This window comes from Schistocerca nitens, chromosome 8, assembly GCF_023898315.1.
Source record: "Schistocerca nitens isolate TAMUIC-IGC-003100 chromosome 8, iqSchNite1.1, whole genome shotgun sequence".
NCBI lineage: Eukaryota > Metazoa > Arthropoda > Insecta > Orthoptera > Acrididae > Schistocerca > Schistocerca nitens.
Genome location: NC_064621.1, coordinates 228,104,774 through 228,127,749, shown reverse-complemented (window position 1 = coordinate 228,127,749; position 22,976 = coordinate 228,104,774). Strand labels below are relative to the sequence as shown.

Sequence of the window (22,976 nt, the reverse complement as noted above, 5' to 3'; positions counted from 1 at the left end):
GATTTTCAAATGAGAAACCTGTATCTGTTAGATCAACAACAATGCATCAACTTAACTGTGAAATAGGTTTAACGCAAATAGGCCGGGTGTTAAAATAATTGGAGTGTGTATTCAATAGCGTCGCATGTATCATATTATTCCGCAAGAACTGTGTGGTTAGGTTTTTATTGCTCATAGACGTTCAACAGTGAATTATTGTAGCAGTATGCTGACATTTGCCTGCAAACTATTAATGAGACTGGTCAAAAGTTAACCAATAGTGAACTGGCCATATAACTGTGCAATATTGCGGGGTTGTGAACAGTGAAAGTATAGATCTGTGAAAAGCAACTGTGCAACTGTTGGCTACATCATTTACAGTAATCAGTGTTGAACTTCGACCTCCCATTTTTCAGCCAGTATAACAATGCAGTACGTCGACATTGAGGACTATCAACGAAGAAATAAAGCACGCGAACGTCACATGTTCTTTCGACTATCTTTGTTAGAGGCAATACAGTCACATCATTGTCTAAGAACCTTCAACATCACAGCATGTCAGCAATTGTTGGTTAATATATTAAAAAACTAATAACCCACCTCGATTGCGAAAAAAGCACCTAGTGTTAAGTGTTATAAATGTATAGCTATGGTGTTCTTTTAATCATTGACAAAGGTCTTCTTAGGCACTTGTGGGTTTTATTGTTGTTCTGAAGAAGGTGTAGTTATCTATGCCGAAACCTGGGTTAACATTTAACACTAGGTGCTTTTTTCGCAATCGAGGTGGGTTATTAGTTTTTTAATACATCATTCTCTCTCTCCTTCTCAAAATACTCGCACACAAACTCATGTGTCTGACCACACAAAATATGAGCAGATTGATGAACTTTCAATTTAGCAACCACACGTTTTTGCACACTTCTGCTACAGGCTTTAGATATTCTGTAGCGCAAAGTAAACTCACTGCAGAATGAAATAAAGCACACAATGAAATGAACCACAACTGTTTGAATTACTGATCATGAGCGTCATCTACAACTGCCAACTACAGCTGCTACCTGCAGTACGGGAGAGATGTGACAACATGAATGGAACGGGAGAGACAGACAAGTGTGTTCTTCGATTGGCTGTTGCTATGGTAGTAGCCCTGTAAACAGCTAGACGTCAATCACTTTGTTATTCTGAACTGGGTATAGTTTTCTAATTTCCTGACACAAATTGGTGAAAGCCCTGTAAATCCTTCAGTAGATTCTACCTGAAGCCTATAGAAATACACTCCGAATTTACTAAAATTCCAACAGAAATATACTAAAAAGAGACTGATAAAGGAAAAAAAAGAGAAGTAAATAGAAAATTTACTTTAATCAGTCACTCAGAATCAGTGGAACTGAAGAAATACCTGAATACTGGTGATGTCAATAGTATTATGAGACTCATACGAATATCTGAGGAAACCATTCAGTATGCAAGCTATATTAAAATTTATTGCTTTCAGCTTTATTCTCACCTTACGAGCCATAATGAGACCACTAGATCGGTGTCTGACCTTCATCACCACACCTCCATTTCCAGCTCCAAGTTCTCCCAGTTTCTCAAAGTCGTCATCTGATAATTCACCAATCTTTTCTTTCTGAACAAGGAAGTATTCCATTCGTTTCCTCTGAGTGTCATCCATTTCCAATTCTTCCAGTCTCTCTTGCAAAACTTCAATGCTTGTTTTCCCTGTCAATGTGCTACGCCTATAAACAAATAACACAACAGTGAAAATGTGATCTTTTAACATTTCAATGACTCAGTGACAGTACAACATATTTCAAATAAGGTAGATCTTAGATCCTGAGTATCAGGTAATACCTACACAAAATATACCTTTAAGTTCAAACATAAGCAATATGCTGAAATGTCAAACATATTTGAAAGGAATTTTGGCTCTTAGAGCCTTACAAAATAAACAGACTTTAAACTGAAGCACAGTATGAATGTAACAGAGCTTTAGTGCTTTACTGGGTAGGCTACTACTGAAAATAACATATCCTTATGCTCCTCTGAGCTGACAAGCAACCCACCCAAGACTTAACAAAACAAGGAACTTCCAGTTTAACACAGAATCTCGACTGTGAGTACTTGCCACTAACAATATACACAAAACCTTATTGGAGTTGAAATACTCATAAGTGGGAGGAAACAAATAATCTTATGGCTAAACAGGATTGAACTCCTGACACTTAAAATTTTTGTGTGACACAAACCCACAAAACTAAGAGAAACTAGAAAGAAACTAATCATATGATAAGCACATGCCTGCTAATGAGAAACAAGAGGTCTCGATTCTGTTCCATACAGCAAATAAATAAGCTTTGACAGTAACTATAGTAATTTGCAAGGATGGTATAAAGGTAGTTTATAGGTTACTTCAAGAATTCAGTAATGGAATGGGCAATGCAGCTGTGATTGATAACAAACACAAACGAAAGGGACCATATGTACAACCAAATATGAATAGGACACTCAATGTGGCACTACAGGGATTCAATAGGTGATCACTGAATTATATAGACCTCTCCAGCACTCGCACAATGATGGGAAATCCAACATGCAATGTCCATTCCCCCAAAATACTGGCCTGTAACTTATGGGAACTCTGTGATATTTGCATATACATGTTCTTGATCTCCGAAAATGTACCAAGGACTTGTCGAATCCAAGCTATGCAGAGTCCCTGCTGTACTGCATTCCGAAGATGGACCAATACTGTATAAAGCAGTTGGTCATAATGTTTTGGCTCATCATTACTATCCTAGTTTTGGAGCCAACAGTTCAGCATTGGTACGGAGAGAAGGACAAGGCTTGGGAAGGTTAAAAAGGAAGGGCAGGTTACTCACATCCTACTCATCCTGGCGTCTCAGCTACCTATCTTCCTTTTTAAACTAACAGAAGTTATCCACTTCTCCTTTTCTAGTTTCAAAACCTTGTTTAGTGCTTCGCTTTTATGTGTGTGTGTATCTGCAGTACTGAAATTTTGCCTCCTCTGGGTAAGTACTCAACAAGAATTCTACCTCATTATTTTATTATTTTCACGAGTGAATTTTGATTTTGATACACACAAGGTATTGGACCCATCAAGTACAATGTCAATCAGTGTTAGCAGTTATACAGAGTGTACCATCACTTTCCTCAGGACACCTATGCATGTACACTGAAGAGACAAAGAAACTTGTACGCCTGCCTAATATGTAGTGCCCCTGCGAACACACAGAATTCACAGAATTGTCAAAATATGAGGTGGTATGGACTCAACTAATGTCTGAAGTAGTGCTGGAGGGAAGTGACACCATGAATCCTGCAGGGATGTCCGTAAATACGCAAGAGTACGAGGGGGTGGAAACTTTTCTGAGCAGCACTTTGCAATGGATCCCAGATATGCTCAATAATGTTCATGCCTGGGGAGTTTGGTGGCCAGCAGAAGTGTTTAAAGTGGAAATGTTTGAACTCATAAAAGTGTTCCTGGAGCTACTCTGTAGCAACTCTGGATGTGAGGGTTGTCGCACTGTCCTAGTGGAATTGCGCAACTCCATCGGGATGCACAATGGACATGAATGGATGAAGGAGATCAGACAAGATGCTTATGAACACGTCACCTAACAGAGTCGTATCTAGATATATCAGGGATATCACTCCAACAGCACACACCTCACACCATTACAGAGCCTCCACCAGCTTAAACAGTTCCCTGTTGACATGTAAGGTCCAAGGATTCATGATGTCTCCATATCTGTACGTGTCCACCCACTCAATACAACTTGAAACGAGATGCCTCTGACCAGGCAACATGTTTCCAGTCATCAAGAGTCATCAAGAGTCCGATGTCGATGTTGACGGGCCCAGGCGAGGCGTAAAGCTTTGTGTAGTGCAGTCGTCAAGGGTACACTAGTGAGCCTTCAGCTCCGAAAGCCCATATTGATGATGTTTCATTGAATAGTTTGCATGCTGACACTTTTTGATGTCCCAACACTGAAATATGCAGCAATTTGCAAATGTGTTGCACTTCTGTTATGTTGAACAATTTTTTTCAGTCTTCGTTGGTCCCATTCTTGCAGGATCTTTTTCCAGCCACAACGATGTCAGAGATTTGATGTTTTACCAGATTCCTGATATTCACGGGACACTTGTAAAATGGTCATATGGGAAAATCCGCACTGAGGCTAATCACTACCTGAGAGATACTGTGTCCCATCGCTCATGCCGACCACAACACCACGTTAAAACTCACTTAAAAGCTTGATAACCTGCCATTGTAGCAGCAGTAACTGATCTAAAAACTGTGCCACACACTTCTTGTCTTATATTGCCATTGCTGACTGCAGTGCCATATTTTGCCTGTTTACATATGTACTTGAATATGCATGCCTATGCCAGTTTCTTTGGCACTTCAGTGTAGCAGTGTAGTAACCAAGTACACATTCTGCACATATCATACAAAGAAAGTAGTATAAATTCTTTATTCTAAGTGCCACTATATTAACCAAAGTAAAATTCTACTGAACACTTGGGTTTAATGGCATATCGTACCCCAGAAAGAAAAATGACATGAGCCAGAAACCAGCATCTGTAGTGTATGTCACTGAAAAATACCTGTGAACTGTCCAATGTGCATGAAAAAAATATAATGGAATTTACTATCAACAATAATTACTTAATATTTAAAAGTAGTTTACATTTTTCAATATAAGTTTTATAGAATTAATTCTTTAAGTCAAGTTTTCTCAATTACTGCATTTCTCAGTTGTGTCACTGTTCTTGCCACTTGATGTGCTGCCTTCACTAGATAAATGCCGCAGATCACGCAGAGTGTATAACAATGGGTCATAGACGTCTCAATGCAAGAAGATTATACGAAAATGGAAAAAAGCCTGCAAAGTTTTGTTAAGAGGCTCAACACGAGTTCAAGTTTTACACATAAATTGAAAGAATAGCTCACTATTGTCCCATTACACAACTGACAATATATTCCTGAAAAGTCATTATCATACAATATCTAGAAGTGCGCATTCAGAGTGATCTGAAGTAGAATGAACACACAAAACAACTTGCAAGTAAGACTTACGCCAGATACATTCACTGCAAGAATTCAAAGGGAATCTAATTCTTGCATGAAGGCAGCATCTAAAACTATTGGTTGGTTGGTCTGTGGGATTGAAGGGTCCAGACTACAAGGGCCATCGGTCCCCTCTAAAACTATTGTTCAATTGATTCTCAAGTGTAGCCTGCCAATCTGGAATCCCTAACAGGAGAGTCAATGGAGGAAATCAAAAGAAGAGTATCAAACTTTGTCAAAGGTTCATTTAGCAAACAGGGCAGTGTCACTGAGGTACTCATTCAACTCCAGTGGCAGACAAAACAAGAGAGATGTATCCTATCACTGAGATGTTTGCTGTTAAATATCTGACAGCATAATTTCAATAAGATTTTATGAATATGGTGCTCCACAGCTTGACTGTATTTTAAAAACTCTCATGAACACCCAACAGCTGTTGTCTAGATGAATCTGTTTATTAACTACTAATTTCAGTGAAGCAACTGCCATCCAACATATACAGGGTTATTACAAATGATTGAAGCAATTTCACAGCTCTACAATAACTTTATTATTTGAGATATTTTCACAATGCTTTGCACACACATACAAAAACTCAAAAAGTTTTTTTAGGCATTCACAAATGTTCGATATGTGCCCCTTTAGTGATTCGGCAGACATCAAGCCGATAATCAAGTTCCTCCCACACTCGTCGCTCACTGCAGGCCGACCCATTGATTTCCCCTTACAGAGGCATCCAGAAACTTTAAACTGCGCACACCATCGCCAAATGGAGTTAGCAGTTGGTGGATCTTTGTTGAACTTCGTCCTGAAGTGTCGTTGCACTGTTATGACTGACTGATGTGAGTGCATTTCAAGCACGACATACACTTTCTCAGCTCCTGTCGCCATTTTGTCTCACTGCACTCTCGAGCGCTCTGGCGGCAGAAACCTGAAGTGCGGCTTCAGCCGAACAAAACTTTATGAGTTTTTCTACGTATCTGTAGTGTGTCGTGACCATATGTCAATGAATGGAGCTACAGTGAATTTATGAAATCGCTTCAATCATTTGTAATAGCCCTGTACTTTCATCATTACAAGAAACACTTACACAGGAAATCCTCGACAGTAAATACAAATTGGAAAGTGACGGTAACCACCTTTATGATTATATAGTTGTCATTGTGAAATTTCCTGCATTAATGTTTCCTGTATGATGAAATATGCCTGCCAGATGATGGCCACATGACCAAACTTAGTAGCTAATAAACATTACCAACTAAACAGAAGCTTTTGGTAGTTTATAATGGCATTTCACAAATTAAAGAAGTCTAGTGTTTTATTACTTCCGTCCCCTCTCTCACAGAATCACTAAGACAGTAAAACTGGTGACATTAAAGTTAATTCATATGCTAAACAACAGCTGTCCTCACTAAACAAAGATGAACGGAACAGAAAAAAGGAGAATGACAAACCTATAGAAAGAATCCTACACCACACATACCACAAAGTGCCCTGTGGGTAAGGAGTAGATAATTCAAGTTTATGTTGTTGTTGTTGTGGTCTTCAGTCCTGAGACTGGTTTGATGCAGCTCTCCATGCTACTCTATCCTGTGCAAGCTTCTTCATCTCCCAGTACCTACTGCAACCTACATCCTTCTGAATCTGCTTAGTGTATTCATCTCTTGGTCTCCCCCTACGATTTTTACCCTCCACGCTCCCTCCAATACTAAATTGGTGATCCCTTGATGCCTCAGAACATGTCCTACCAACCGATCCCTTCTTCTGGTCAAGTTGTACCACAAACTCCTCTTCTCCCCAATCCTATTCAGTACCTCCTCATTAGTTATATGATCTACCCATCTAATCTTCAGCATTCTTCTGTAGCACCACATTTCGAAAGCTTCTATTCTCTTCTTGTCCAAAGTATTTACCGTCCATGTTTCACTTCCATACATGGCTACACTCCATACAAATACTTTCAGAAATGACTTCCTGACATTTAAATCTATACTCGATGTTAACAAATTTCTCTTCTTCAGAAACGCTTTCCTTGCCATTGCCAGTCTACATTTTATATCCTCTCTACTTCGACCATCATCAGTTATTTTGCTCCCCAAATAGCAAAACTCCTTTACTACTTTAAGTGTCTCATTTCCTAATCTAATACCCTCAGCATCACCCGATTTAATTTGACTACATTCCATTATCCTCGTTTTGCTTTTGTTGATGTTCATCTTATATCCTCCCTTCAAGACACCATCCATTCCGTTCAACTGCTCTTCCAAGTCCTTTGCTGTCTCTGACAGAATTACAATGTCATCGGCGAACCTCAAAGTTTTTATTTCTTCTCCATGGATTTTAATACCTACTCCGAATTTTTCTTTTGTTTCCTTTACTGCTTGCTCAATATACAGATTGAATAACATCGGGGAGAGGCTACAACCCTGTCTTACTCCCTTCCCAACCACTGCTTCCCTTTCATGTCCCTCGACTCTTATAACTGCCATCTGGTTTCTGTACAAATTGTAAATAGCCTTTCGCTCCCTGTATTTTACCCCTGCCACCTTCAGAATTTGAAAGAGAGTATTCCAGTCAACATTGTCAAAAGCTTTCTCTAAGTCTACAAATGCTAGAAACGTAGGTTTGCCTTTCCTTAATCTTCCTTCTAAGATAAGTCGTAAGGTCAGTATTGCCTCACGTGTTCCAGTATTTCTACGGAATCCAAACTGATCTTCCCCGAGGTCGGCTTCTACTAGTTTTTCCATTCGTCTGTAAAGAATTCGTGTTAGTATTTTGCAGCTGTGGCTTATTAAACTGATTGTTCGGTAATTCTCACATCTGTCAACACCTGCTTTCTTTGGGATTGGAATTATTATATTCTTCTTGAAGTCTGAGGGTATTTCGCCTGTTTCATACATCTTGCTCACCAAATGGTAGAGTTTTGTCAGGACTGGCTCTCCCAAGGCCGTCAGTAGTTCCAATGGAATGTTGTCTACTCCGGGGGCCTTGTTTCGACTCAGGTCTTTCAGTGCTCTGTCAAACTCTTCACGCAGTATCGTATCTCCCATTTCATCTTCATCTACATCCTCTTCCATTTCCATAATATTGTCCTCAAGTACATCGCCCTTGTATAGACCCTCTATATACTCCTTCCACCTTTCTGCTTTCCCTTCTTTGCTTAGAACTGGGTTGCCATCTGAGCTCTTGATGTTCATACAAGTGGTTCTCTTATCTCCAAAGGTCTCTTTAATTTTCCTGTAGGCAGTATCTATCTTACCCCTAGTGAGATAAGCCTCTACATCCTTACATTTGTGCTCTAGCCATCCCTGCTTAGCCATTTTGCACTTTCTGTCGATCTCATTTTTGAGACGTTTGTATTCCTTTTTGCCTGCTTCATTTACTGCATTTTTATATTTTCTCCTTTCATCAATTAAATTCAACATTTCTTCTGTTACCCAAGGATTTCTACTAGCCCTCGTCTTTTTACCTACTTGATCCTCTGCTGCCTTCACTACTACATCCCTCAAAACTACCCATTCTTCTTCTACTGTATTTCTTTCCCCCATTCCTGTCAATTGTTCCCTTATGCTCTCCCTGAAACCCTCTACAACCTCTGGTTTAGTCAGTTTATCCAGGTCCCATCTCCTTAAATTCCCACCTTTTTGCAGTTTCTTCAGTTTTAATCTACAGGTCATAACCAATAGACTGTGGTCAGAGGCCACATCTGCCCCTGGAAATGTCTTACAATTTAGAACCTGGTTCCTAAATCTCTGTCTTACCATTATATAATCTATCTGATACCTTTTAGTATCTCCAGGGTTCTTCCATGTATACAACCTTCTTTCATGATTCTTAAACCAAGTGTTAGCTATGATTAATTTGTGCTCTGTGCAAAATTCTACCAGGCGGCTTCCTCTTTCATTTCTTAGCCCCAATCCATATTCACCTACTACGTTTCCTTCTCTTCCTTTTCCTACACTCGAATTCCAGTCACCCATGACTATTAAATTTTCGTCTCCCTTCACTATCTGAATAATTTCTTTTATTTCATCATACATTTCTTCAATTTCTTCGTCATCTGCAGAGCTAGTTGGCATATAAACTTGTACTACTGTAGTAGGCGTGGGCTTCGTATCTATCTTGGCCACAATAATGCGTTCACTATGCTGTTTGTAGTAGCTTACCCGCGTCCCTATTTTCCTATTCATTATTAAGCCTACTCCTGCATTACCCCTATTTGACTTTGTGTTTATAACCCTGTAGTCACCTGACCAGAAGTCTTGTTCCTCCTGCCACCGAACTTCACTAATTCCCACTATATCTAACTTTAACCTATCCATTTCCCTTTTCAAATTTTCTAACCTACCTGCCCGATTAAGGGATCTGACATTCCACGCTCCGATCCGTAGAACGCCAGGTTTCTTTCTCCTGATAACGACATCCTCTTCAGTAGTCCCCGCCCGGAGATCCGAATGGGGGACTATTTTACCTCCGGAATATTTTACCCAAGAGGACGCCATCATCATCTAATCATACAGTAAAGCTGCATGCCCTCGGGAAAAATTACGGCCGTAGTTTCCCCTTGCTTTCAGCCGTTCGCAGTACCAGCACAGCAAGGCCGGTTTGGTTATTGTTACAAGGCCAGATCAGTCAATCATCCAGACTGTTGCCCCTGCAACTACTGAAAAGGCTGCTGCCCCTCTTCAGGAACCACGCGTTTGTCTGGCCTCTCAACAGATACCCCTCCGTTGTGGTTGTACCTACGGTACGGCTATCTGTATCGCTGAGGCACGCAAGCCTCCCCACCAACGGCAAGGTCCATGGTTCATGGGGGGGCTCAAGTTTATATTCAGGTGAAAGAAAATTTCCAATCTGCAAATCTGTAGCATAATTTTGCTCAAGCATGGGTACCAGCGCAGTTGCAGAATTGAGACAAGATACCTCAAAGTTCAACATCAGTATATCAGAAATCAGCAAATTGTAATGGTGGAAGTTCTCCAAACAAACTATTCTGTTACCTGTATATTTAGATATACCGAAACCGTGGTCAAGGATTTTAATAAATCTTTATCCTGCAACTGTTTGGCTGTTATCATTTACTGTGAACTACTAAACAAGCTAGATGCACTACATGCAAAAGGAATAACAAGAAAGTAGTTCCTTGTCTGTTGCTGTTAATTTGTTTTAGTAAAACAACTGTCAGACAAGAAACATAAATATAGGTGTTTCTCAGCATAGTGCATTTTGTCCAGTTTTAATATATATCTGTGACTTTCCACATTGTGTAAGACATAGAGAAAAAGTTCTCTTTGTTGATGACAGCAGTATCAAAGTCACTGATATAACACCACAGCTCTTATCGGGGAAAGCAAATGAAATCTTCAAGAATGATTACATTTGGGCAGCATGTAATAAATTAACCTTGAACATAAAGAAAACAAACAACATGCACTTCAGCATACAGAGGGAAATCAACTCTGTTGCATTAAACGTAGGTGATAAATATATGTCTTAAGTAACAAACAGAAAGTCTTTAGGAATGAATACTGACTCTCAATGAACATGGACTGAACACACAAAAATTGGAAAGAAGAATGTCATCAGCATGTCATGTTCTTGGGGTTTTATCATCAGATTGTAACAGCCAGTGACTTGTGGTGAGATACTATTCCTGCATACACTCAGTTCTTAATTATGGGAGTCTTTTCTGGGGATCAAAAGCACAAAACATTCACACAATTTTTAACTGCAGGAAATGTCAGTAAGAGTAACAACTAAAATTATTTTTTGGTCTGATTGTAAGGATCTATTTAAAAACTGGATATCCTTACTGCGCCAAGTGAGTACATCTATCAACCTGTAGAGCATATAAATACAAGCAATTAAAATTGTATAATCAAATGTCCAAGGAGATGAAAAGATTTCTAAAGTACATTTGCCCGAGAGAGGTGGTGCAGTATTTAGCACATTGGACTCACATTCGGAAGGACGACACTTCAGCCGTCCAGATTTAGGTTTCTGTGATTTCCCTAAATTGCTCCAGGTGAATGCTGGTATGGTTCCTCTGAAAGGATATAGCCAATTTCCTTCCCCATCCTTCACACAGTCCGAGCTTGTGCTCCGTCTCTAATGAGCTCAATATTGACGGGACATTAAACCCGATCTTTCTTCCTTCCTTGAATTTAGTAGTGAAGTAGTGAAAGCACAATTGTTAGGAGAGGCAGCTTAAGCATACTTCATAAGTAATGCATACTACAGAATTAAAAACTATTCAGACGACTCAGAGAAGTGGTTATTAAAGGGAGGGGACAACAACAACATACTGTCACCTTGCAATAGATGAGCACAATGAAATGCTTTTGTAAGAAAATCATTTGCCAAGATCTATAGTGCACAACAGCAATGTCTTTTCATTCTCATGAGCTCAGCATCTCATGCATCATGGGGGATGCTGCCTCAAGTTTTTAAGAGAAGAAATGACAAGAAAATGTAAACACACTAAAAATCACCACACATGGGGTGTGGGTGTCCACCTGGGGGCATGTTTAAAGGCCACTTTTTTAAGTTCTTGTTGAATAACTCAACAACTGTGGCTACCAGCAAAAATGTTTCCGAGCGTAAAATTAAACATCAAATTTCCTACAAAAAAAGTCTCATTTATTTTTCTCTAAGACTAATAGATCCACATTGCAGGGGATGAAAACAAAATCACAGTTTATTAAAAATAGTGTTTAATAGTATAAAATTAATGTTTACTGCTGAAGTGGGTTAAGAAGAAATACTAAACATACGTATCACATCTAAGTGCACCAAAGCTGTATTAATGCTAAAGCAGGCATGCCTGTATATAAAGTGTCAAATCAAAGAAAACATTGCCTTGCACCATTCCACTGTTGTTCTACAATTGCAAGCCTTTACCTATTTCTTCATTACTGATTCAGCTAACACTGCGACAAATTGTGTGGTCATACATCCAAGTGAGCAGCAGTAATATAAAATAAACAGCAAGCTAGAGGAGGAAAAATTTATGATCTGAGCAAGAAAATGACCCAGGTTCCAAGTTAGCAGCATAATCTCACACTAAGACAGTCATCTACGAGATAATTAGTAATCAAATACGCAGTTTGCAGGGATATGATGCAGCTGCACTGTTCAATGCTTCGAGTGGGTCATTAGTGTTGGGAAACACTTATACGTGGCAACATGGTGACCTAATGAAAGCGTATTTTATTATTGTTTAGTTAAATATTGACTTAGCTCATGTAATGCAAGTTTGTTTTATCGTTGTTTAATTAAACTAAGATCAAACTCCAATTTTGTTCATTTGTGTTTATCTTGGTAACATAAAGACAGCTGTTCTTTACATGTGTACAAAGTACACCATGTGCTTGCTTGTATTATGAAAAACGGCATGCCCACTTGAAGGTACGGGATAAATCATATTCTGGGAATGTAACAGGGTGGAATGGGGGACTAGTGGAGGGTAGAAATGCGAGGGAAAGTAGGTCACTGGAATGTGATCATGCAATTCCCCAGGTATGCAAACTGAAGAACGAGCAAGTGATTCCCCACTCTATCTATCCCACTATGCCACAAGAAGCAACTAGATGGAGTTCCATGAATTTATGCTGGCCCTCTGCAGCACGCCTTATGAATTGCTGGTAATGCTGTGCACAGAAATGCCTGCGAGTGTTTATTTTGCACAAAGTGAATTAACACTGAATGAACTACAGATATGATTTACTAATAATTCTAACACAAGAAATACTTATGAACAGAATCTATATAAATCTCTGCACACTGTGATGCACTGCTAAGGGGTCTATTGATTCTTAGTCTTCCAGTATGGCAGCTATAGCATTCTTCTGGGAAAGGAAACTTCCAACAGCTACGAGTACCCTCGTTTTTCATTTTGCTGACTGAGTGTGCTATTATGTGAAAATTCTCAACAGCTGGAGCTGTCAACTGTCTACCATACTGAAGAGCCTGTCCGAAATATACCATGCTGTCAATAGATATCACCGTCTCCACTATCACATTGGTTGGAATACTTTTCACAGCACGTGGGGTATCAAATGCATCACCCCAGTCTTAGCTCTCCAAACATCTGAAGTGGCCCAGAGACTTAAATATTCTCCCTCTGCAACAGAAGTAGGTGACCTGGAACTTAAGATACTTCAACATAAATCAAGCACAGATGTACAGCAATTGCTGTTCTAGATTTGAACATGATGAGTCCCATTCCCTTAGACATATTCACACTCAAATTGGAATATATACCATGGATGTGAGCTAAGTTGCTGCACTCAGTGCAGCCCACTCTACAAGTGCCAGTAACTCCTGAATGTAAGAGATTTATGCAGTCTACCAGTAGCACAACCAATGGTGAGAGAAGTTGAGTAACTTTCTGGTCATTCATTGATCCACATCAAGTGACACCATCACCCAACGCTAAAAAAGTCGCTGACAACATCACACTTAATAATTATACACTTTTCAGTTATCGCTTATAGGAACATATTTTACTTATAAGCTCACTTAACAAGTGCAAATAAGTACTCATTTTACAAACTGGAATTAATTCCATATATAAGCACAAGTTCAGTAAAATTATTTTGTCTGCTCACGTACAAGAACTGGACATGAAATGCTGGGGAGGCAAAATGAAAAGCCATCAGCGCTCCTAATAGGGGAAGTTGCATTTCGTGGAAGAATGCTACAACTGCCATACAGAATAATTACGAATCAATTTCCTCTCTAACAGTGTAGAACAGCATGCACAGATTTACATAGATTCTGTCCACATGTGTTTCTTGAGTTAGTATTATTAGTGACATCTGTGTTCCACGTAGGGTTGTTACACTTTCTGGCAAATAAACATGACTTCGGTATGTGCGCACACTATCACCAGTGAGACATAAGGTGTGCTGCAGAGACTTGGAATAACTGTTTAAAACACCCTGCAGTTTTTTCTCTTAATGTAGTGGAGTTGAGAGAGTGCTTGCTCTTCAGTTTTCAGACCTATAAAAGAGGGAATTGCATAACCACAATCTGGTGACCTACCTCCTCTCACGCTTCTAACCTCCACCCCTGCCCCCTCCACCCTGTTACACCCCCGAAACACAATTTATGCCTTAATATAGCTCTATGCACTTCGACATGGTTCACACATTTAGTATTTCTTCTTAACACATTTCATTCACAATTAATACGAATTTTGTACCATAAGCACTGTTTCTAATCATCTGAAATTTTTACATCCATTGCAACATGAAACTATCACTGCTACAGGAAAAATGAATAGCATTTTTCTTGTTGGAAATTGAATGTAGTTTAATATAGCACAAGAAAATATTTCTGCTAGAAATGGTGGTTTTGAAGTTATTCATGAGAAATATAAAATAGCGACCTTTAAACACCTCTCCCATTCCCAGACTCACATCCCACTGGTGGGGACTTTTAGTACGTTGTATATGACACTCCCTCCTACAATTGTAAAAAAATAAATAAATAAATTGCAACTACACAATTCTGTCTTACTAACTTTCCTTTGTTGACTGGACTAAATGTTTTACTTTAACACTCTCACATCCTAATTCGGTGCAGCTATCCTTGATTTTGATGCTCACCATATGCACGTGAAACTTTTCCACGTCATTGGTGCAGACCATCCAACAACTATAAAGGTTATCAGCCAATAAACAATAGTTGTGTAAGCACTACTAATAACCCTTGTTAGTTAATAAACTACTAACCAGCCAGGACTGGCAAAATACCTTGAGGAATTTGACCAACGTCATAATAGGAACACACAGAAAACCTAAATCTGGATGGCCAGATGGTGGCGACGATAATGATGATTATGTGAACCCTGCTTCTTCCAAATATAATTTTAGTTACTGCATCCATCACTCTTTATCAAGTTAAAGTGAGCAATCACATATCTGTAGTAAACCAGATGGTCATACAAACTGCATAAGTTGCCCAAACAGTTCAGATCTTCTCTTTGCATGAAATGAGCTGGAGCAATGTAACAGTTGCTATCACTTGGCTGACGAGCAGAACAGTTTTGCTGTATGTTAACCTTGCTACGTAAGAACCTTTCTTGCGTCACAGAAAAAAAAAAGCTATGGTGTACAGAAGCTACATCTACATCTGTATGACAGCACTGCAGTTCACACTTGAGTGCCTAATAGTGAGTTCATCGAAGCACTTTCAAACTATTTCTCTATCATTCTCCTCTCAAATAGTGTGCAGCAAAAACAAAATTATGTATGCAGGTGGTAACAAAATATTATTGCTTTTGGACGAGAACTATGGGGATTGAAATGTCATGATAAAAATCTTGATGCAACAAAAAGCACCTTCGTTTTATTGATTGCCACCCCCACTTGTGTATCATATCCATGATACTCTCTCCCCTATTTTGAAATAATACAAAGTGAGCTGCCTTCCTTTAAAATTTTTTGATGTCCTCTGTCAATCAAATTTGGTAAGTATCCCGTACTGTGTAGCACTACTCCATCAGAGGACAGACAAGTGTAGTGTACACATTCTCTTCAGTAGATGTGCTGCATCCTCCAAGTGTTCTGCCAGTAAAATACAGTCTGTGGTTCATCTTCCCCACAACATTGTCTCTGTGATCGTTCCAGTTTAACTGTGTGTCAGTTAGAAATGTTGTGGAGGTTTCACTGTGTGTGGTGATATTGGTTTACCCACTAAAATGCCAAATATTAGATTAGTGCATAAGTTTGTAGTGTCTTTGTTTTACATGCTCGTATTCTAGTTGCTATGGGTTTATTTATTGATTGTAATTTTTTATTTGATTTTAAATATAGTCGTTTTATCATTTGGAGATGGTGAGTGGAGCTGTGGACACTAGAAAATGGAGTGACAAGTGAAGAAATCTGAACATTTCCGACATATCCGTCTGCTGACTTCAGAAGAGGGGTGACAGCTGCAGAGGCAGGTACGAACATTTGTGCCATGTATCGAGTTTATGCACAGAACAGTTCACAGCAAGAAAATTGTTTTCTCTTTTCAAGGAGGGCTGTGACTCAAGAAGACCTTCGGGGTTTAATGCATATCATTTAAACACATTCATTCACAATGATCCACATTAGTGAACTCAAGAACTGTAAGATGTGATGAACTGTGACTATCCCACCATTGTGCAACATTTTCATGCAATGGGGATGGTTCAAAAATCAAGTGTTTGACTACCACATGTTCCAAGCCAAAACCACAAATATCAGTGGGTATCATTGCTTGCTTGTCATCAACTGGCTTGTGAACAACTCCAACCATTCCTATCTTGTATCATTACTGGTGATTAGAAATTGTGTCTTTATGCTAATATAAGGAAATGAAACGAATGACTGGAGCCCAACCAAAGCAGCAACTCTCTGTATGAATACCAGTATGCATCCAGAAAAGATAATGCTACGCATCTGGTGGAATAGCAATTGTGTGGGGCACTATGAATTGCTTCCATGAGGTGTAAGCATCACTGCTAAACTTATTGTCAGCAACTGAGACATCTTGCAGTCACAATCCAACAATAATGGCGAAGGAGATTGTGTGAAGAAATGCTACTCCACAATAACACCCACCCTCATTCTGCTAGAATGACGAACACTATACAGGAGTTAAGCTGGGAAAGCATCTTTATACTCATTATAGCCATAATCACTTCTTCCATGCACGCCTTAGTTTTTAATGGTTTTCACATACAACCGCATGTCTTGTTACTATAAAGAGAAACTGATAACACACTGTTGCAGACACATAGCATTTCGGAACATTCTCTCTCTCTCTCTCTCTCTCTCGTGCCCATTGCCCTAATACAAAATCTCACCAACTGGTTCATAATTGTTAATATATACTATTTTCTTTTTGATGGTGTGATTATACATTATTTTAATCTGATTGTAACTGAGTTTCATACCTAACATCAAACTTGTTCAAAGTTTTTCCATTAGTTGTTATTTACCGGCACCAGAGGCAAATAGTACAAAATCATAAACAATATGAAAGTGGTTCAGGTATGTTTCATTAGTGTATTCTGTTTGTTCATATTTTTAGATTACGGATCTGAAGACTTCCTCTATGATGGTCGAGACCAGTGTTGGTGAAATGGGATCTCCTTGCCTAAAACTTCTTCCTTTTCTGAATTCGTACTACCCAATGAAATTCAATAAAATCAACAGCACTGATACATAATTCTTCAATATACTATCAAAACTTACAGTAAGACCTTATTTCTCATGAGCTGTTAGCACTGATTTTCTTGAAAGTTAGTTAAAAGTGAATTCCACACAAAGTGTTAATTAATTTTCGTTATTCTACTCCATCATTGCAAATGGACCACTGTACTACTTATTATTATAAACATGGTTTTCTTTTGTTTCAGTAAAAGCTAATTTTCTTTTACTGTACATTTGGTGATAAATTTGGTGGAATCTTGTACATCAGGGGGGAGTGAGATGATATGTCTATGGATATGTTTTGTCTTCTTAGTGCCCTTTCTTGTGAAATTGAACAAGTACAGTACTGATCTGGGTTTTTAAAATTGTCTTCCTTCACAGAAAATCTGCAAATTAAGATTCTATGTAGTGAACATCCAAAACTGAGTAAGATACCAGTTACTTTAAAAATCTGCATTTAACTTTGCAAGTTCCTTTTGCAGCTCTTCACCTTGAGTTTTAACCATCTTAAATGCAGCAACACTTCCACACATCTTCCCATTCTACGTACCTCGTCCACGGCTTCATACATCTTATATGGCCTAACGTTCAGACTTTCATTATTGTCACTGTTAGCCAACTGTTTTTCTGAGTTACCTCTTCAACTAAAGAAACATTTAAAGAAATCTTGAACTACTTGAACAATTTTCTGTGCACTTTTAGATGATATGTCACCACCCATCTTAAATATGTTTTCTACATATGTTTACTGTTTTCCATCAGTTCTATAACCAATTTTCTTGCTTCTTCTCACATCTCCTCAAAGATATTTCCAAATCAATTTGTTTAATTAACAGGACTCTATCCTGTCTTTATTATAATTTTCTTAAAACTCTTGCCTTCACTTACATAGTTGCCTTGTTTTATTTTCAGATTTTCTTTTAATTTGTCTTTGTCACACCTATACCATAATCCACTGTTTGCTTGAGAATTGTGCTTAAATAATTGTTTCTTTTTTTTGTGTCAGTAGGTCTATAATCATCTTCACAAGCACAGAAGTTGTGCTTAATTTTTATGCTACATCTCCTGATTTTTCTTATATTCTCTTAATGTAGATATTCGGCCTACTAAATTTATTTTGATTAAATTACCTACCTAATCTAAAATAAAGTTATAAGATTAGTCAACAGAAGATGATAGGTGCGACATTCATTGAAACACTGCATTATTTTGATGAACTCATGAAGCTGAAAAATCTAAGAACCTAAAATGATTTCAATTCTCTTGGAAAGACAACATGATCATAACTGTCTGATGTATGTTTTTGAGACAGATCTACAACATGTAATCATTAACACATTTTTTGGACTCCAAATTTAAACAGTTAGAATGCCAAATAATCAAAAGTTTTACATAAGTTTTTACAGTTGGATGAGCAATACCTGACAACTTTGTTCTGAACAAATTTTCCAGATATTGTTAAGTTCAATTGCGTTCCATTATTAAGTGCAGCAATGATCTGCTAAATCACATGACTTCCGTTTTCTGAAGCAATATCCTTCAACAGCAGTTCACTTAGGCACACTTAATCCAGTCATAGGCACAAGTAAAGCTGATCTCAATCCAAAGTTTGTTTAGTACACTGAGGTACTTTACTAGGTAAGGTCCTACCGAAATGCGTACACCAGTAACTTTTGATGCACAAATTTAGAGCTGTGGTGGTAATGTTAAGTAATGTGCACCTCGTGTTACCTCGTACACATGGAAATTTTTTACTGATATGTAAAATCCTTCACACTGATTTTTTTTTTTTTGTCAGTCTGAAATTTATTCTACAGCACTGTCTAAAATGTCATTGTTTGAATGTAATAAAGAACTACAACAACATTTTTAAATAGTACACAAAGAAAGGATCACCACCGTGAGACAGCAGAATGTGCAAGCAAATATAAAATGGGAAGTCACAGTATTACTAAAACTATAATTATAAAACTTTAAATAAGAATGATTTCATATGTAAGTGTGTAGAAAGGCCATGCATCAAACAGTACTCAATATCAACCTCAAAAAAAAAAATTGGTACATTGCTAATAGAAATGAAAATGACAAAAAATGAGCCTTTTAAAAGAATATACTTATATGAATGTAAGTTTCTTGAGCTGTTTCAATTGCTTCAGCATAATCAGAACTGAGCATAGCAAAGAATTGATTATGTGAGTGAAGTTACAGAAGTGACTGCTGGTGTATACATGTATATACAACTAGAAGTCATTAGACATGTAATATCAGAAGATTGGGTTTCACTGTATGCATATTTAAGATATACATCTTTTTTCTGCATATAAGTAGCTTACTTTCGTATAATGTGCCAGATTGTATATGATTTAATGAAGTACCTTATGCCAGACCACAGAGCAAAATGACCAAACAACAAACAAAAACTGGACTACAAGTACTCTCAGCACTTTTATACTGCACCTTATGCAAAATAATGCTCCAATATTGTTGGCACACAACTTCTGTTATCAAAAGTAGGGTTGACAAAAATAAATTCAAGATCAGTGTTCAGCAAAACATCATGCAAATCATCATCCAATATAATGAAGAATCAAGTTTATAGAAGAACAAAAGGTCTGGTGTTAAATATATTTTAAGTAATATTTACACACAGTATATGCACTTTTTCTTAGATACAAATTTTGATGTGGACGAAGAGTACACAGGAACCAAGTTTCACGTCTTTCAAACAGTAAAGGCACAATGTAAATGGTTTGTGCTTAATACTGGGCATCTATACAAGTAGCCCTCACTACATGTGGTCTATTCCTTTACCGAGGTGTGGTAAGTATTACCCTCTGATGCAACAGGAATTTAACCATTCATACAATGATAAAGCAACTGGACACAGTACAGAGAAATGAACTAATATTCAGCAATGGAAACTCCAGGCAGGAATATGAACAATGTAGGAAAAGATAGATTGCTACTTACCATAAAGATGGGTAACATGCTAAGTAGCAGACTGCAAAATTAAAAGACACTTACACTTAAACTTTCACCCACAGCCTTCTTGAGAAAAAGAGAAACACGCATCATTCATTCACACTAGCAAGCAGACATCACGCACACATGACTGCCAACTCTGGTAGCTCGGGCCAGAATGCAATCTGGCCTGAGCTGTCCGAGTTGGTGGTCACCTGTGTGTGAGGTCTGCTTGCTAGTGTGAATGGTGTGTTTCTCTTTTTCCAATAAAGGCTATGGATGAGAAAGTATCTTTTAATTGTGCCAGTCTGCAACTCAGTGTGTTATCTTTATGGTAAGTAGCCATCTATCTTTTCCTACATTGTAAATATTCAACAATGTCTGTCACAATGTTGTCATACAGAATATTGTTTAATCATTAAGTTTATCACCAAACAGAGATAAATGCAGTAGAAACCCGATGTCTTCAGAACCCTACAGATCTAAAATGACAAGAAAAAGTGCACACACAGTAAAAGTTGCCAAAGGGAAAGTACTGAAGCAAAATAAGTGTTTTAAAATATATGGGGTATACTTAAAAATAATTACTCATTCATTACCGAAGCTGAATTCAACTCTACTAGATTGTACTCATGCTGAAAGAGAGATGCTGCAAAAAGAGATGGCAAATATAGTATGACAGTATATGACAGGTAGTTTATACTCTGGAAGTGTGTACCTGTTTGAACATCCTGATCCAGAAATTGTTACTTTTTTCCTAAAAGACAAAAGAATATCACAGATTTCATCAGCATGACAAATCAAAAATATTTTTACACTTACTTAACTCATTAAGGCTATTATGTCATGTATCAGGAGTGTGTATTGATGCAAAATAAACTACTTACAAGTTCATATAATTGTAATTGTCTTATCTGGATTCAGTATTTGGTTTCAGTAACTGAAATTGTAGACTGACCACAAAAGATCATCATCTGGATATTATGATTTTGTAAAACTTAAGAAATGGTGCTAAGACATGAAATTCTGCCACTGCACGATACCTGTAGCATTGTGTTTGCATTTTGCTGTTATTGCAGTCTCCAGTCCAAAGACAAGCTTGATGCAGCTCTCCATGCTAGTATAACCTACATAAATTTGAACATGCTTACTGTATTGAAGTCCTCCATTTTCTTTATTCATCTCCATTATCAAACTATCTCCTCTTTGATAGCTAAGGACATATCCTTTAAACTACACATTCTTTTAGTCAAGTTGCGCCATAGAGCTACTTCCTCCCTGATTTGTTGTCAAATATATCTACCCAATCATCAGCATTCTTCTGTACACCAAATTTCGAAAGCTCCCATTCTTTTCTTGTTTGTAATGCTTACTGTACATAATAGTGTCCACATATCAATCGATAGTTACAGCAGAGGTCCTCCACCTCTCTCCTCTCAGCTGAGCAGCCAATAACCTACTATGTTTCAAACTAAACCTTTTATTTGCTCTGACATTCCCACTGTTATACAAACTGAATTAAACAATGAAAAGTCCATGTTGGAATAAAATCAACATTAAGAAAAGGGTAGCTACTGACTGTAAAGATGACATGTTGAATTCCAGAAAGGCATAATGAAAAGACTGTTACATACCTTCACACACGAAAGCACACCTTGCACACACGACCACTATCTCTGGCCACTCTAACTAGAATGCAACTGAAAGATGTCAAACGGCAGCAACAGTCTGGTTTGGATAAGGTGATCTTAATTTCAGTGCAACATGATAGGCAATCACAGCCTACCCAAAACCTTTCCCACCCCTCCTAAAGTGATGTTTCATCACCCACTCAACTTCCACAACATCCTAGTCCATTCCTATGCCATTCCCAATCAATCAGAACTCCTCACAGAAGCAAGACCTGGCCAAATCCACTCGCCCAACACTTCCTGCTCCAGTTCTGTCATGGTCTTATTCTTATTCTACCCCATCAGAGGCTGAGCCAGCCACAAAGGCAGCCATGCCGTATACCATCGCTACTGTAATCATTGCTCAGCTTTTTATATTGGTATGGCTACAAAACAGCTGTCCACCAGAATGAATGCCCTCCGCCAAACAGCGACCAAGAGAAAAGTAGACCATCCTGTGGCACAACATGCAGCTTTACATAACTTGCTAGACTTCTATGGCTGTTTCACGACCTAAGCCATCTGGACTCTTCCCCCTATCACCACCTTTTCTTAACTGTTCAGATGGGAGCTATTTTTACTACATATTCTTCACTGCCAAAAATCACTCCTCCAGCCTCATCCTACAGTAACCTATCATCCCCACACCATGCACCCAACTGTTAGTGCCCTCTCTGTACTATCACATCCTTCCAGTACATGTCCACTCACCCTCAGCACGATCTGCTCTCTGCCAATCCACTTGCTATGCTCTTACCCTTCCCCCCTCCCACCCCAAAGCTTCCCGACACTGCACATGGCAGCCTTGTCCTACCACCTCTAGCCGCACGTTCTTCTAGTCAGCTTTGATTCCTCTCCCCCACCTACACCCTGATATGCCCCTCTTCCCCTACCCCACTCCAGACTGTTGCCCCCATCTGACATGTTTAAGCTGCATTCTGGTTAGCATGTCCAAAAGTGGTCGTGTGTGTGTTTTCTTTTCTGAAGATGGCTTTGACCAAAAGCTCATATGTAACAGTCTCTTCATAATGCCTGTCTACAACTCAGCTAAATCAACTAATTGTTTTACACGTGTCTAAGTCT

The 22,976-nt window shown here is 38.5% G+C and overlaps 1 protein-coding gene across 1 annotated transcript in view; it reads right to left on the bottom strand.

The window, feature by feature from the left end:
• The window catches only part of LOC126198553 (dual specificity mitogen-activated protein kinase kinase dSOR1), a 75,308-nt gene that overhangs the window by 50,443 nt on the left and 1,889 nt on the right, over positions 1 to 22,976 (bottom strand). Inside the window, exon 2 of the mRNA XM_049934976.1 lies at positions 1,487 to 1,718. Coding sequence (XP_049790933.1) covers positions 1,487 to 1,718 — 232 coding nt within the window. The remainder of the gene's footprint in view (positions 1 to 1,486; positions 1,719 to 22,976) is intronic.